At 43.2% G+C, this 13173-nt stretch overlaps 1 protein-coding gene across 1 annotated transcript in view; it reads left to right on the top strand.

The window, feature by feature from the left end:
• The window catches only part of cfap46 (cilia and flagella associated protein 46), a 79309-nt gene that overhangs the window by 54449 nt on the left and 11687 nt on the right, over positions 1 to 13173 (top strand). Inside the window, exons 44-50 of the mRNA XM_079560002.1 lie at positions 333 to 500; positions 2155 to 2252; positions 2469 to 2542; positions 3158 to 3324; positions 3659 to 3765; positions 6411 to 6472; positions 7276 to 7443. Coding sequence (XP_079416128.1) covers positions 333 to 500; positions 2155 to 2252; positions 2469 to 2542; positions 3158 to 3324; positions 3659 to 3765; positions 6411 to 6472; positions 7276 to 7443 — 844 coding nt within the window. The remainder of the gene's footprint in view (positions 1 to 332; positions 501 to 2154; positions 2253 to 2468; positions 2543 to 3157; positions 3325 to 3658; positions 3766 to 6410; positions 6473 to 7275; positions 7444 to 13173) is intronic.

The raw sequence follows: 13173 nt of genomic DNA, 5'->3' as shown, positions 1-13173 counted from the left end.
GAGGTTAAGAGGGCAAAGGTCAGTTTTTAAGCAAGTTTTCAATGATAAAAATATCTGTAATAAGATTTTTTTTTTTACATTTTTGGGTGAAATGTTACACGGTGTGGCTTTAACACATTCAAAGCTATTGCAATTGGTAGGATTTGGCAATGACCTTATATCCTCTTAACGATACCCAGCTCGAGCAAAGTCTTATATATATCTGTTCTTTTTGTTCGTAAGACAGGGACATCGATCTTTTTCAATACTGTATTATGCATTGCGGGTTGGGCCTTAATTTATGTATTCCTTTTTTCTGTGCTTACACATTTCCATCTGTTATCTCACTGCAGAGCTGCCACTGTGTCGGCCTCATGTCCAAGGTCCTGGCAGCAGCCATTGGTGACTCCCAGCTCTGCACTCTGCTCCGCGTCCACACAAACCCGCTCCTGTCCCGCGGCGGCCAGGATCCCGGCAGCCTCCCGCAGGCAGTCCGGGCTTCTCTCACCTCCCTCCCCAAGGTACCAGGCTCCGCTCCCCTCTCATGATTAATGCACGCTGTCACTGTCTCCTCTGTGAGCTCCCAGGACGGCACACGCAATGATAAGGTCCCGGCCCTAAATGTACCGCCGGATTTGGAAACACAGGAGGACGCCGAGGAGTAGTTAGAAATGAGGAAACAAAATGTGCATGATGCTGTAACAATGCACCATTTTGTAAAACAAGGAAGACGTTCAACTTCCCAGCACAGTTTGTCTTCAAAGTGGTATACTGTACTTTGCAAAAGTCACTTTTACATTTTTTTCCCTTACAGTGTTGCAATGTTTCCTTGTCAAAAACATATTAAGTTGTCTTTCTTTTCATTGACGCACTGGATCATCTTAAAACAGCTCTTAAATTGTCTTCACTAAGCAGGATTGATCTGTGTCAGTGCCAGATAAAATGATTTGAGCTTTTTTAGGCGGGAACAGTTTCGTGTTTACGTTTTCTTTTCCCCTATACTAGTCTCTCCCACTGTCGTCAAAAGGGGGCGCAGACTGTAGTACCCTGGACTATGAGTATACTATATATACTACTATATCAAACTCCTATAAGTAGTATTAATCATTGTTTGACATAGTAAAATAGTGTTTTTGTGAGGACCAGTTGAAAGAATTGAAAGAACTGTTCAAAAACCTAACAAAAAAAAGGTATACTTTATTAATCGCGGTGGGGAAGTTTGTTCTCTGCATTTGACCCATCCTCGATGCCGCTGGGGCAACCTGTAGGAGCAGTGGCCAGTCAGCGTGGGCCGGCACTTGGGGACCCATCTCCATCAGCCAGGTTGATGGTCAAAAACACCTGGCTGGAGGATTCACCTATTGTACGTGTTTTTAGTTAGGGAAAACGGGGTAGAAGAAGAAGATCTTTATTTATATAGCGCCTTTCACAGACATGAGACAATTGTACATTCACTCCATACTCGGTGGTGGAGACTGTCAGAAGCGTCTGCGCCAACGGACACCACCATACATTCACTCACACACATCATTCATCCTGGCCTATTGTACATGTGGTAGGGGAAACCAGAGTCCCCGGAGGAAACCTACGCAGACACGGGGAGAACATGCAAACTCCGCACAGAAAGGCCCCGTCCCTGGTGGGAATCGAACCCGGGCCTTCTAGCTGTGAAGCGAGAGCACTAACCGCTGCGCAACCGTGCCGCCCAACTCTCAGAACATGCAAGTTCCACACAGCTAGCCGCTGCACTAACCTGCCGCCAAATAGAGGGTATGCAGACACAGCTGAATGTCAAAATTGAGTAGTAAAATTGTTGTTATGAATTGTTTTGACCTTCAGTCCGGAACGTTGAGGGGTTTTTTTTAGTATGGAAAATATATTCGTGTTTATACAAGAGCTGGGACTTGCTCATGATCCTTATGTACAGAATGCCACTGGTTAAAGAGTTACAGTATAGGATTAAGGAATTGAAATAATGAATGAAAAATAAATAAAGCCAGGGAAAACTAACACATCTTTGTTGGTTTGGTCTTGCGAAGCCTTTAATACATATTGTGTCAACCATCATCTTGTGAAATGTGTGTCCTAGTTGGTCTTCTATACGGGAAAAGCTGTATGTGTTCTTAATGCCTTTCTGAAACTACCAGTCTCTCACATGCGGTATATCTTCTCCAGGCTTTCAGTCATCTGTCCATAAACCCCAGCCACCTGAGCCTCCTCTCTGATCTCCCGCCCAACATGAAGCTGCTCCTGCTGCAGCACTCTGCGGACAGGTCATTCAACTCTATTACCTTTATCCTGTGTTCACGTCTGCTTTTTCCTACGGACTATAAATACTACCTCCTGCCCTCCCTGTCTCTGCCATGATGTATGGGTTTGCATAACACACACGCACACAGAAAGCAGCTACGGAAAATACTATAGCGTGGACTTGATGGGGCACAGGAGGGGTGTTTTTCTAACTTCAATCTCTCTTTGTGATTTTGCAGGAAAGAACTTTATGGCGCTTTCTATGAAGTGAAAGCTCAGGGAAATCAAAAGGCAAAGACTAGTACCACTAAAGGTTTGGACCGTTTTTAATTTGAAATCATTTGCCTTCTAAGATTGCTCTTTTATCTGAACACGAGAACATAAAAAGAGATGGCATTTGCTGCAGCCTAAAGTAACTGAGCCACCATTGAACCCCAGTCTTCCACTTGTAAAGCACATTGTTACAATTGAAACTGAAAATTGCCCTGTAGTCAGCACAGAGCACCGAAGGAACTTGGGCTAGCATTTTTTCCTAGAGGGCAGCTAAAAGTTCACATTTAATGAAAACAAAGGATTAAAGAACAGCCCAAGGTGTAGGTGAATCTACTTCTTGGCCTGGGCTGCGGCCTTGGTTTTGACCCCTAAGCCCTTAAACTTCATCGCGTGATATTAAGATGGACTGCGCGTGCTTCGTCCGACCTTTCGCGTGATGTTTCCAATAAAACAAGAGGCGCAAATTCGGCTGGATCGGATCTCGTGTCATTATGTGCGGATAAAATGGGAAAAGGCACGGCGGGTGAAAAACAAGATGAGACGTGAACGTGAGAAGATGGATGTGCCGGAGCTCGCGGGGACCAATTACGACCCCCGTACTGTACATGTCTGACTACGCGTGCCTCTCCCTGTGTCTGTCTTCATCTGGCTGCAGGGGGCTTGACGTGCTCGAAGGTTGCCAAGGTTCCCGTGTGCTCCAGGACTCTGCTGACCCTCCTGGACAACGCTCGGACCCTGGGCCAAGAGATCAGACGAGTCAAACTCAGAGGGGCCACCTCGAGAGGGGCGGAGGACACAGCACGGTCATCTCAGGAGAATCAAGTAATGATATGGGCTCATTGTACGGTTGTTCATCCCTGGTTTTCATAAATTGCCTTCCTCTCACACAGGAATTGTCATCTTCCCTTCACTCTGTGTAAAAATGATCCTTGAAAGCTTTTTTTTTTTCTACTTTTCACTTATAAGTCACAATCCTTTTTTGTATTATGCTATTATGCTCATGCTTAAAAAGTCGTAGGCAAGCCAGATACCCCTAGAAGGCATCAAGCTGAGAAGTTTGGTGTCAAAAGAACGCAAATTAAATTGAACCACGGGGGCTGCTCCATCCACGTTCATAGTATGACGCTAATATGTTTCTATATTTTTCCTTAAACAGAGCTCCGCCGCAGAACAAGCATTTGCGCCTCTCTTCCGGGAGCTGGTGCGAGGCATGGAAGTGTATCTGAACCCACTCCTCTCACAGTTTGATTTCTCCTGCCTGAGGTGAGTTTCTCTGTCCAATACTCTAATTTAAATTTTGTGGAGAAATTGAAGAAGTCAGTCTCCAGCTCTGGTGCAAATTAGCAAGAGACAGACTCTAAAGTTTCTCAGATCTAAGTGCATTTGGAGTTCAGTGAACAAAGGGACCTGTCCGTATTCATTGCAGAGGTGCGAGGACCATGTGTTTTCAGACGCAGCCTCTTCCAAATAACAGGTTTGATGACCGGCGCACGGCGAGCGGTGTCACCTGTGCTCCATCAAATACAATAATGAAATTGTTTTGCTAAGCTGTGCTACTATCATCTTCGAGACATTTTGGGCTGGACTCTGCATTCAAGTCAAATATTTCGGGTCTGTCCCAAATTTCTCTGGACCCTCGTCCCCCATTATGCCCTGCCTCTTAAAGAGGGGGTATTATGCTTTTTTCAGCCACATAGCACCAGTCTATGGCACACTACAATGATGACGAAACCTTCTGTTGGTTTGTAAATGCAGTAAATTAGAATAACTGCCTTGTATAAAATTGCTCTTTCAAAATGACGGTAGCGAAAGACTTGAAATAGGCCCCTGTCTCTTTAAGAACCTCTGACCCTTTCCGACACGCCCCCTCCACACGCTGTCTGTGGCATCACAACAACACTGCGCTCGTTGTCTCAACTGTATTGAAACTACGATCGGTGCATTTTAATTTTTATTGTTGGAAAGGAGCTACTGTTTATCACTTTGTGAACAATGGCCACACAGGATATTATTTGGAGACAAACCTTCCACACCGGACGCTTGGAAGGGGCTCTTGCCTGAAAAATAACTGCTGTTTGGAGGCTTCTCTTTGCATCTGCCATGCCCTATGGATCTCTAACTATACCCCCATGGACGACACCAGGATCTGCAGGAGCCCATACGATTCAAAGACGGACATTATCTGTGCAGGTGGACAGTGGTTTTTCGAGGTTACCCGTTAGCTTGTTATAATCGACTACAGCTCATTGTTGATGAAAAGTCTGCAATAAACCACAAATGTGTAAAGCCAGGCTCATTGTGTGATCATCGTAAAGGCTGCTTCAAGTAGTTGCCTGCTTTATTGACGTTATTTGTGCATAATATGCTGCCTGTTTTCAATGAATGTTGTGAAGGTGAAGGTTGTTAGCTTGTCGTGGCTAATAGTGCCTTAGCTCCGGGAGAAAACCACTCGGCTACGACTCACTGTAGATGAAATGTGAGCAATAAACTACACAATCAACAAGCCAGGCTCAGTGTGTGACCATCATAAAGGCTGCTTCAAGCAGTTGCCTGTTTTAGTGACGTTTTCAATGCATAATATGTTGCTTGTATTCAGTGAATTTTCCCGTTAGCTTGTCGCGGCTAGCTTGTTAGCTCCGGGAGAAAACCACTCGGCTAAGACCCATTGTAGATGAAATGTGAGCAATAAACTTCCAAATCAACAAGCCTGGCTCCGTTTGTGATCATTGTTAAACGGTTCTTTATGTGTGTGGTGGTTTTATTGACTTTATGTGTGCATATTTCTCGTTTTCACGTGATGACTCGAGGTTTAGCTTAGCATTAGCTTTCTCCGGAGGCTCTGTGCATCATCAAGGCCCAGCGCAGAACCAGACACTGAAATAAGCGTTCTTGTCACCGGTTTGAATCCTGGGTGTTTCGGTAACAGAAACACTGATGTGTGTCTTTGTAAAAGTCTGCTGTGGCTCCGGTTCACAACACATGAAGCTAATCCTCCATGATGACTCTGTTTACATCTTAGGGCTAGACACTGCGGGGAGGGGGTTCTGCTGAGGAGCAGTGGTTGGTTACTCGGCTGGTGACGAAAGGTCGGAGGCGTATCCTGGAGGTCGGAGGCGTTTCCTGAAGGAATCAGGCGTTTTATCCCTAAAATGGCCGCCATCAGAGTTTTTACAGATTACTCAAAAATACGTGAATGTGCTAAGGCAACACTTCAGGCATGTTTTTAATGAGGGAATGACTTAATAACATGATGTAAAGCTTGAAAAAGTCGATTTTGCATAATACCCCCCCTTTAAAGTAACTGCTACAATATGGGCTCATTCGTGTAGAAAAAAGTGTCTTAAAGGGGGGCTATTATGCAAAATCGACTTTTTCAAGCTTTACATCATGTTATTATATCATTCCCTCATTAAAAACATGCCTGAAGTGTTGCCTTGGCACATTCACGTATTTTTGAGTAATCTGTAAAAACTCAGAAGGTTTCGTCATCATTGTAGTGTGCTATAGACTGGTGCTATATTATTGAAAAAAGCATAATACCCCCTCTTTAATCACAGTTAATTGTAAATCACCAGTCTCTGCTGAACATGCTGGGATTGGTTAACCTGTTTTCTGGGTCAGCAATTATGCATATCCAAATCTCAAAGCGTACTGACGGGAGAGCTGGTGTGGGAGAATATGCAAACTCCCCACAGAAAAGCCCTGTCCAGGAGGGAATGGAACCCGGGAGCTGCGCCACCAGGCTGCCATTTTATTTTGTCAATCTTTGTCTTGATTCAAAAGCTTTAAGATTTTTTTTTGTTCCCCACTGGTCTGACTGAACAATCATACAATTGCCTTTGTCCGTCGTATATCATGTCAAACCAGAATCCATTGCAGCCAGTGACGTCTCAATTCATCCCCCGCAGGCCTGTGGCAGAAGCTCCGGAGCCGAGCCGACTGAAAGACAAAGAGGACAAGCCCAGCTCAGGTACGGCCGCAGAGGCTGAAGCCGCGGTATGAATGTGGAGAGACGCATTAGAAGCATCTGGTCTGGCTCATAGCACAGTGTCCAATCAGACTCCAGCGCACCCTGTGCTCAAATCGGTATGGGACGGATTATATTCTCGGTATCTGCACACAGGAAATATAGTGAAGCTTTGATGAACTGATAAACATTTTGTCCAGGCCCGAGAGCACTCTCAGGAAGGGAGATAAGGAAGTAATATGTTTGTGAATATTTTCAGCAGTTTTACCGAGGTTATTGCACACAATTGCTTGGTGTTGGAACCCACCATTGCACGAGGATGACAACCCGTGGCCCAAAAGAGAATGGAATGTGTTACATAATAAGTAAAATACTGAGTTTTCCCACAATTGATCATTAAGTAAGCATTGAATAAGCCACATGAAGCTGAAATCAATATCAAAACTACTCTTGAACAGTTATTAACAGATGCAGAAAGTGTGTTCATTCTTTTTTCAGTGGATATTTCTTCTTTTTTTTTTTCCTCTGACCAACACTTATTTGTTCATACACATACAAAAGTACAAAAAGTGTATTTGAGCATCGAGCTGCACTAAGTAGAGAAGCTCACTAAAGTAGCACATTGTCACAGAAAATTAGTGCTACATACAGTACTTGAGCTTTCGGCATTTTGACCATTCAGCTTCTCGTTACTTTGATTGATTTACAGTTAAGTGTTGTGTCACTGGTTGCGTATCGTGAATTGAAAGCATCTACCAATGAAAAAGAGATGGAAATATCAAATATACTTTTGTGTGTGCGTCCAGCCACGTTCCCAGCAGAGTCCGGGGAGTACCTGGTGTTGCTGGCCGATCCGACGCTGCTGCAGTTTCCTCTAGAGGCTCTGTCTGTTTTACACGAGGGGAACCTGGCGCCTGTGTCACGGGACTTCTCACTGCAGCTCCTCCACAGCCGCCTGCAGGAGTCAGAGAAAGGTATGGTGTATGGCAGTGTTTCAAAGCAGGCTTAAGCGTTTGCGTATAGTTTGAATGTTCTTTCCTTGGTCCATTCGTCATTGGATGGATCAACAGAAAAAAAGGAAAAAAAAACTCTCCTGACCTAGATCCTAGTTCAAAGAGATGATCTGGAGATGGGCAGTGCACAGAGGTTGCCTTCTGTTCCTGCCAAATTCCCCCGTTTTGCCAATTAATTTTACTTAATACTTTTAGAAGTATCAGCATCAATGGCCGCTGGCTGCTCTGCTTTATGCCCACAACACTAGAGGCCGCCATTGCTGTAGTACCTCCATATCGCCGCTGGTCCCCCATTGAAAAGCATTGGACTTTAGACACGTTAAAAACAACTTTAAAGCCTGGTCCCAATTTTTAGCTAGATATTCCTCCTGTGATAACGCTGGGTTAGTTACAATTAAGGGGACCAGGCTGGTTTTCGTAAGAAGAATTTTTGAAATCTCGTACTTAATGACGCTCGGACTGTTAGCATTGGACTTGCGCGAGCTACACGTCACGCAAGGGCCGAGTCTACAGTGAAAATCCCGCCCTTATGTCCTTTTTAGGAACATGCTTCGTCAGAGCTCGGGAGGGGGAGTCTTTAAATCCGCCATGAATTTCCCCACGAGCGCGGTCCTTATGTTAAACGGGGAGGAGAGAGGAGAAGCTGTCCATTTATATATACAGTCTATGATCAGCATACATTAAGTGTACCGGTAATTTAAAAAATGCCTCCAAAGGTTTACTTTCATTCAAAATCCAGTCCACTGTCATTGACTTTATGAAACTCGTAAAGTAAGATTGGGCAAAAATTCAAATTTGACATTTGAGACATCCGAACTTTCTACAAATGCTACAAAATGCGAACATCTGAAACCTCAAAGGACTCACCTGCATAATAAACAGGATATTTTGAATAGCTAATTATTTTTAATTAGCACTTCCTTACAGTGGGAGGCCGTACTCAATCATCAAAGTGGCAATTGCGCTGGTGCTTTCGCTTCAAGGTACATTGCGGTTGTAACCTCTAGTAAAAAAAGTTTACTCTGCTGAAACATTCAGTAGAAACATTAATTCATTACAAGAAGGTCAACGATTTTTATAATATCCTATTCTTGGTTAGAAGTGGGCAACATTTTTTTCTGCAAGATAATCTCCAAAATGTTCTTTCTAAGATATCCGGATAATATTTTTGAAATTCTTCGTTTAATTAGATAGCTTTCATGTGACTTTCTTGCACTGTCTGAAACACTGTTTACTCAAATAAACACATTCCTGGACTTTGCTTTTACATGCTCTCATTAGAAAGAACAGACCCAGAAACACGGCACGATGATAAAAAATTCAAGTTAGTCCAGCGTCTGTCATTTAGTCTCACTCACCTTTTATGGATGAGGACAAAAAAGTAGAGTAGAGTAGAGTATGTTCCATATTGGATGTTGTAGGCAAGCATCTAAAAACTAAAGCTAATCTGTGAGCAGTTTTGCTAGTATTGTTTACAGTGTGTTACCGTGAAATGCCAACAGAAGCAACATTCAGCAGCTCAGGCAGTCAGCAAACCAACAGAACCCTATATATACTGTTGATCTAATAATAACTCAGGGCAGGTTTTTGAGAGGTCACTGGGTTCATGCCACATAAAATACCTGAACTTATTCCCCATAAGCAATGGCTTACACTTACCAAAGCGTCTGGAATCCTGGGTTTACGGAGTGGAGGCAACGATGCAGAGAAACGAAATTTGTTCAGGAGAGAAAGGTCGTTCCACACGCAGCTGACATGCACAGGTTCATAAAGACACAGCAGGCCGTCTGGTTACAGGGGTGACCATTAGCTTTGTCCTATTCTCTGTGAGGACAATTCAGCCATGATTGGACAGGGATATTTAGGAGCAGGCTAGGGGTGTGCGGGGACTGAGGAAAATTGTGCTTTTAACTTGAACGATGCGACCAAGGCTTGACAAATGTTTTTTTCTGTGGGAAAACAGAGCAACCCAAGATATATCAAGGGTTGTTCACAGTGTAGTTATACATTTAGAGACATGCAGTCCACATTAAAGTGCCTTTTTTTTGTTTTTCTTTTTTGATTTCCTATGTCGCCCTTGGTTTATGTCATCTTCCTATGAAAAGTACTGTACAAACTGTCTTGTTTGTAAGTATGTGATAAATCTTTTCATGTACGTTCTTGAGAGTTCAACAACAAGTAGCAAGCTCCATGGTAACACTTGAAAGGCGAGCAGGTTAATCTTCCTGCATTGTAGGAAGCATTGTTTTTTACATATTCTCATTGGAAAGAACCAGTTTGGCAGTAATGTGTGCATTTGCCTCCGAAATCATTTGAAATTCATGAGCATTTGTTAGCAAGTCTCATTGACGCCGGTCATTTGTCATCAATCACTCAAAATCTGTAGTTTATTCCATGCTCGATAAAACTCCAGTATGGCTTTTGTTGTGTGTCACCCTGATTTCTGACCTTCGGGTGCTGGCAACGCAAAGTACTAATATGAATAAAGAGGATTAGGTTTTAAAAGAGTGAAATCTTAAAGGAACAGGCCACCGTTTTTTCATACTGAGATATGTTCTTACCTGAGCTTAGACGAGTTGATGCGTACCTGTCTGGTCTTTGTGTGTGCCCTCAGTCAAGCAAAATGACCAAAGATGTTTTTAGCATTTGGCCTCTCCTATTGTATTCGCACAAAGACCAGACAGGTACGCATCAACTCGTCTAAGCTCAGGTAAGAACATATCTCAGTATGGAAACAACAGTGGCCTGTTCCTTTATGCGGGTGGATTCCCTCTCTTCTTCTTAAAGGGGGGGTATTATGCAAAATCGACTTTTTCAAGCTTTCCATCATGTTATTATGTCATTCCCTCATTAAAAACATGCCTGAAGTGTTGCCTTGGCACATTCACGTATTTTTGAGTAATCTGTAAAAACTCTGATGGCAGCCATTTAGGTTTGCCTGAGTCCTCCAAGGAACGCCCCCACCTCCTGGAGACGCCTCCGAGCTTTTGTCACGAGTAACCAACCACTGCTCCTCAGCAGAACCCCCTCCCCACTGATGCCACAGACAGCGTGTGGAGGGGGCGTGTCGGAAAGGGTCAGAGGTTCTTAAAGAGACAGAGGCCTATTTCAAGACATTCACTACAGCCATTTTTAGAGAGCAATTTTATACAAGGCAGTTATTCTAATTTACTGCATTTACAGACCAACAGAAGGTTTCGTCATCATTGTAGTGTGATATAGACTGGTGCTATGTGATTGAAAAAAGCATAATACCCCTCTTTAATAGTAGCAATGATTAAAAAAACAAAGATAATGTGCACAAGCCACATGAACTGGAAACTGGAAAAGAGCAAAGTGCATGTGAATATCAAAGAAAGAATAAAAGCACATGCTAAGAGTGAAGGCGTTGTTACGTGACTTGTGTTGCCACTATTTTTTCTTCGTCTCCATTGCTGAGTGTGTACGTAAGATAACACATTTTTGGGTTGTGATTTATGTGTGCTCGACCTAACAATTCTCCTTTACACCTTGCACTGAAACAACCTTTTCCACTGCAGAATCCGGGCTGTTCACTTTGGACTCGCGGTGGCCTCGTGTTGTCCCTTTAGGTTTATGTTTGAGCTCTACTTGAGTGTAAACCTTTCAACACTGTCTGAGCAGCTTTTGTTCACAGAAATGGTGCCCCTGTCCTCAGGAAATTCATGCACATTATATTTTTTCTTTTAAACACAAAAAATGGAAGAGTAAGGAAGAAACTGTCAACTTTACCTTTTTAAAGGTTGAACCATTTGCATAACTCGTGTAAATGCTTAAAGGTTACTGTTAACGAGTCCCTGAATGTGGCTGAATGTCTGGGTGAGATCTCTGCATATGCTAAAAAAAAGTAGAACAATACAACTCAGAATAAATACAAGTCCAAATGTCCTTTTTTTTTTTACTACATCATTTCCATAACTGTGACGTCTCCAGTTTACCTTCGTGTCAGAAAGATGTAGTGCCCCGAACTCCATTTGAAGGGGATATTTGTTATTCTGGGCCGTGTTTTGCATGTACCATCCACAGAACAAATTAGCACAAAACGTGAACACAGCTCCCTTCAGGTCAAAAATATTTGCTTTGTATGTATCGTATGTATGAGTGATTTATTGCATTGGACCTTCACACAAGCAGCGGCAGTGACTCGGTGTGTTTCTGTGTTTGTGTGAGTGGGAATAAAAAGAGGGACTGTTTTCAACTTCACTCGCTGTTAAAGTAGCAATTTAAGGGCGAAATGGCATTCATTGGTTGAAGACCATTGATCCGATAATGATTTTTGTAATACATGCACTGTAATGTGGTGTAACTGAAGTTTCAAGGGTTGCAGCTTGACATTATGCAATATTTCGTACAGTGATTAGTTCAGTTGGGATTCTGAAATCACAGTGGGACTTTCTTGATTACAGTTCAAATTATTTGGAGTCACCAAATTAATGTTATCACAAAATTCTAAATTACAATCAGGTTAAGTTAAGGCAAAGCGCATATAGAAACATCAAGACATGGGAAATACACCATGACCGACCATTGACCGGGGGGCGGGGCTGAAGAAACGTGTTGAGGCGCAGAACAACAGGGGCGTGGTTAGGGAGGGGTTTGTGTGTGCGGTTATTTACAGTCTGAAAGTCAGTGTTATGGAAAATGAGTGAGCTCAGTCCTTTTATGGTTTAGCTCCGTGGCTTGGCCTTGAAGGGAAGTGTTGACGCCGTAGGAGAGATATGAGGTCCAGCTGCTTCAAACCTCCTCTCTCAGGAGGAAGAGAATTATTCCAGTAGTAGTTTATAAATTTAAAAATGAATTAGCTTTTTTCTTGGTCTCAGCATTAGTTCAGTTCTCCAGAGCAGGTAGTTTCCTTCACAGCTCATCCCTTTTCCTCCCACGATATAGTCCACCTTTTGTCCGTCTCCACAGCGAGCTGCCAGGTCGTACATAACAGTCCATTGTTGTTGTGCGTTACTTTCCTGTGTAATTCCATCACTCCCTGCTCCAAAGTGCTTGTTAATTTCAATCGACAGCAACAGGGTCCCATTGCAAGCTGCTGTCATTCCAAATTTCCGATAATCCAGGGCAGTCCATTCAATAAGCAGGTTATCAAGAGGCCCAAAAAGTAAATATCTTTGATCTCAACAAACACAGCCAAAAAACACAACATGGTCACCTAAAAATGTGCAGAAGTTCAGTTTTAGTGGCGATTTTCCTTAAAGAGGGAGTATTATGCTTTTTTCAATCACATAGCACCAGTCTATAGCACACTACAATGATGACGAAACCTTCTGTTTGTCTGTAAATGCAGTAAATTAGAATATCTGCCTTGTATAAAATTGCTCTCTCAAAATGGCTGTAGCGAATGGCTTGAAATAGGCCTCTGTCTCTTTAAGAACCTCTGACGTTTTCAGACACACCCCCTCCACACGCTGTCTGTGGCATCAGTGGGGAGGGGGTTCTGCTGAGGAGCAGTGGTTGGTTACTCGGCTGGTGACGAAAGCTCGGAGGCGTCTCCAGGAGGTGGGGGCGTTCCTAGGAGGACTCAGGCAAACCTATCCCTAAAATGGCTGCCATCAGAGTTTTTAGAGATTACTCAAAAATATGGGAATGTGCCAAGGCAACACTTCAGGCATGTTTTTTTAATGAGGGAGTGACATAATAACGTGATGTAAAGCTTGAAAAAGTCGA

This window comes from Gobius niger (genome assembly GCF_951799975.1).
Source record: "Gobius niger genome assembly, chromosome: 7".
In the NCBI taxonomy this organism is placed as follows: Eukaryota; Metazoa; Chordata; class Actinopteri; order Gobiiformes; family Gobiidae; genus Gobius; species Gobius niger.
The sequence above is the reverse complement of the archived record's forward strand: the minus strand, read 5'-3'. Positions and strand labels throughout refer to the sequence as shown.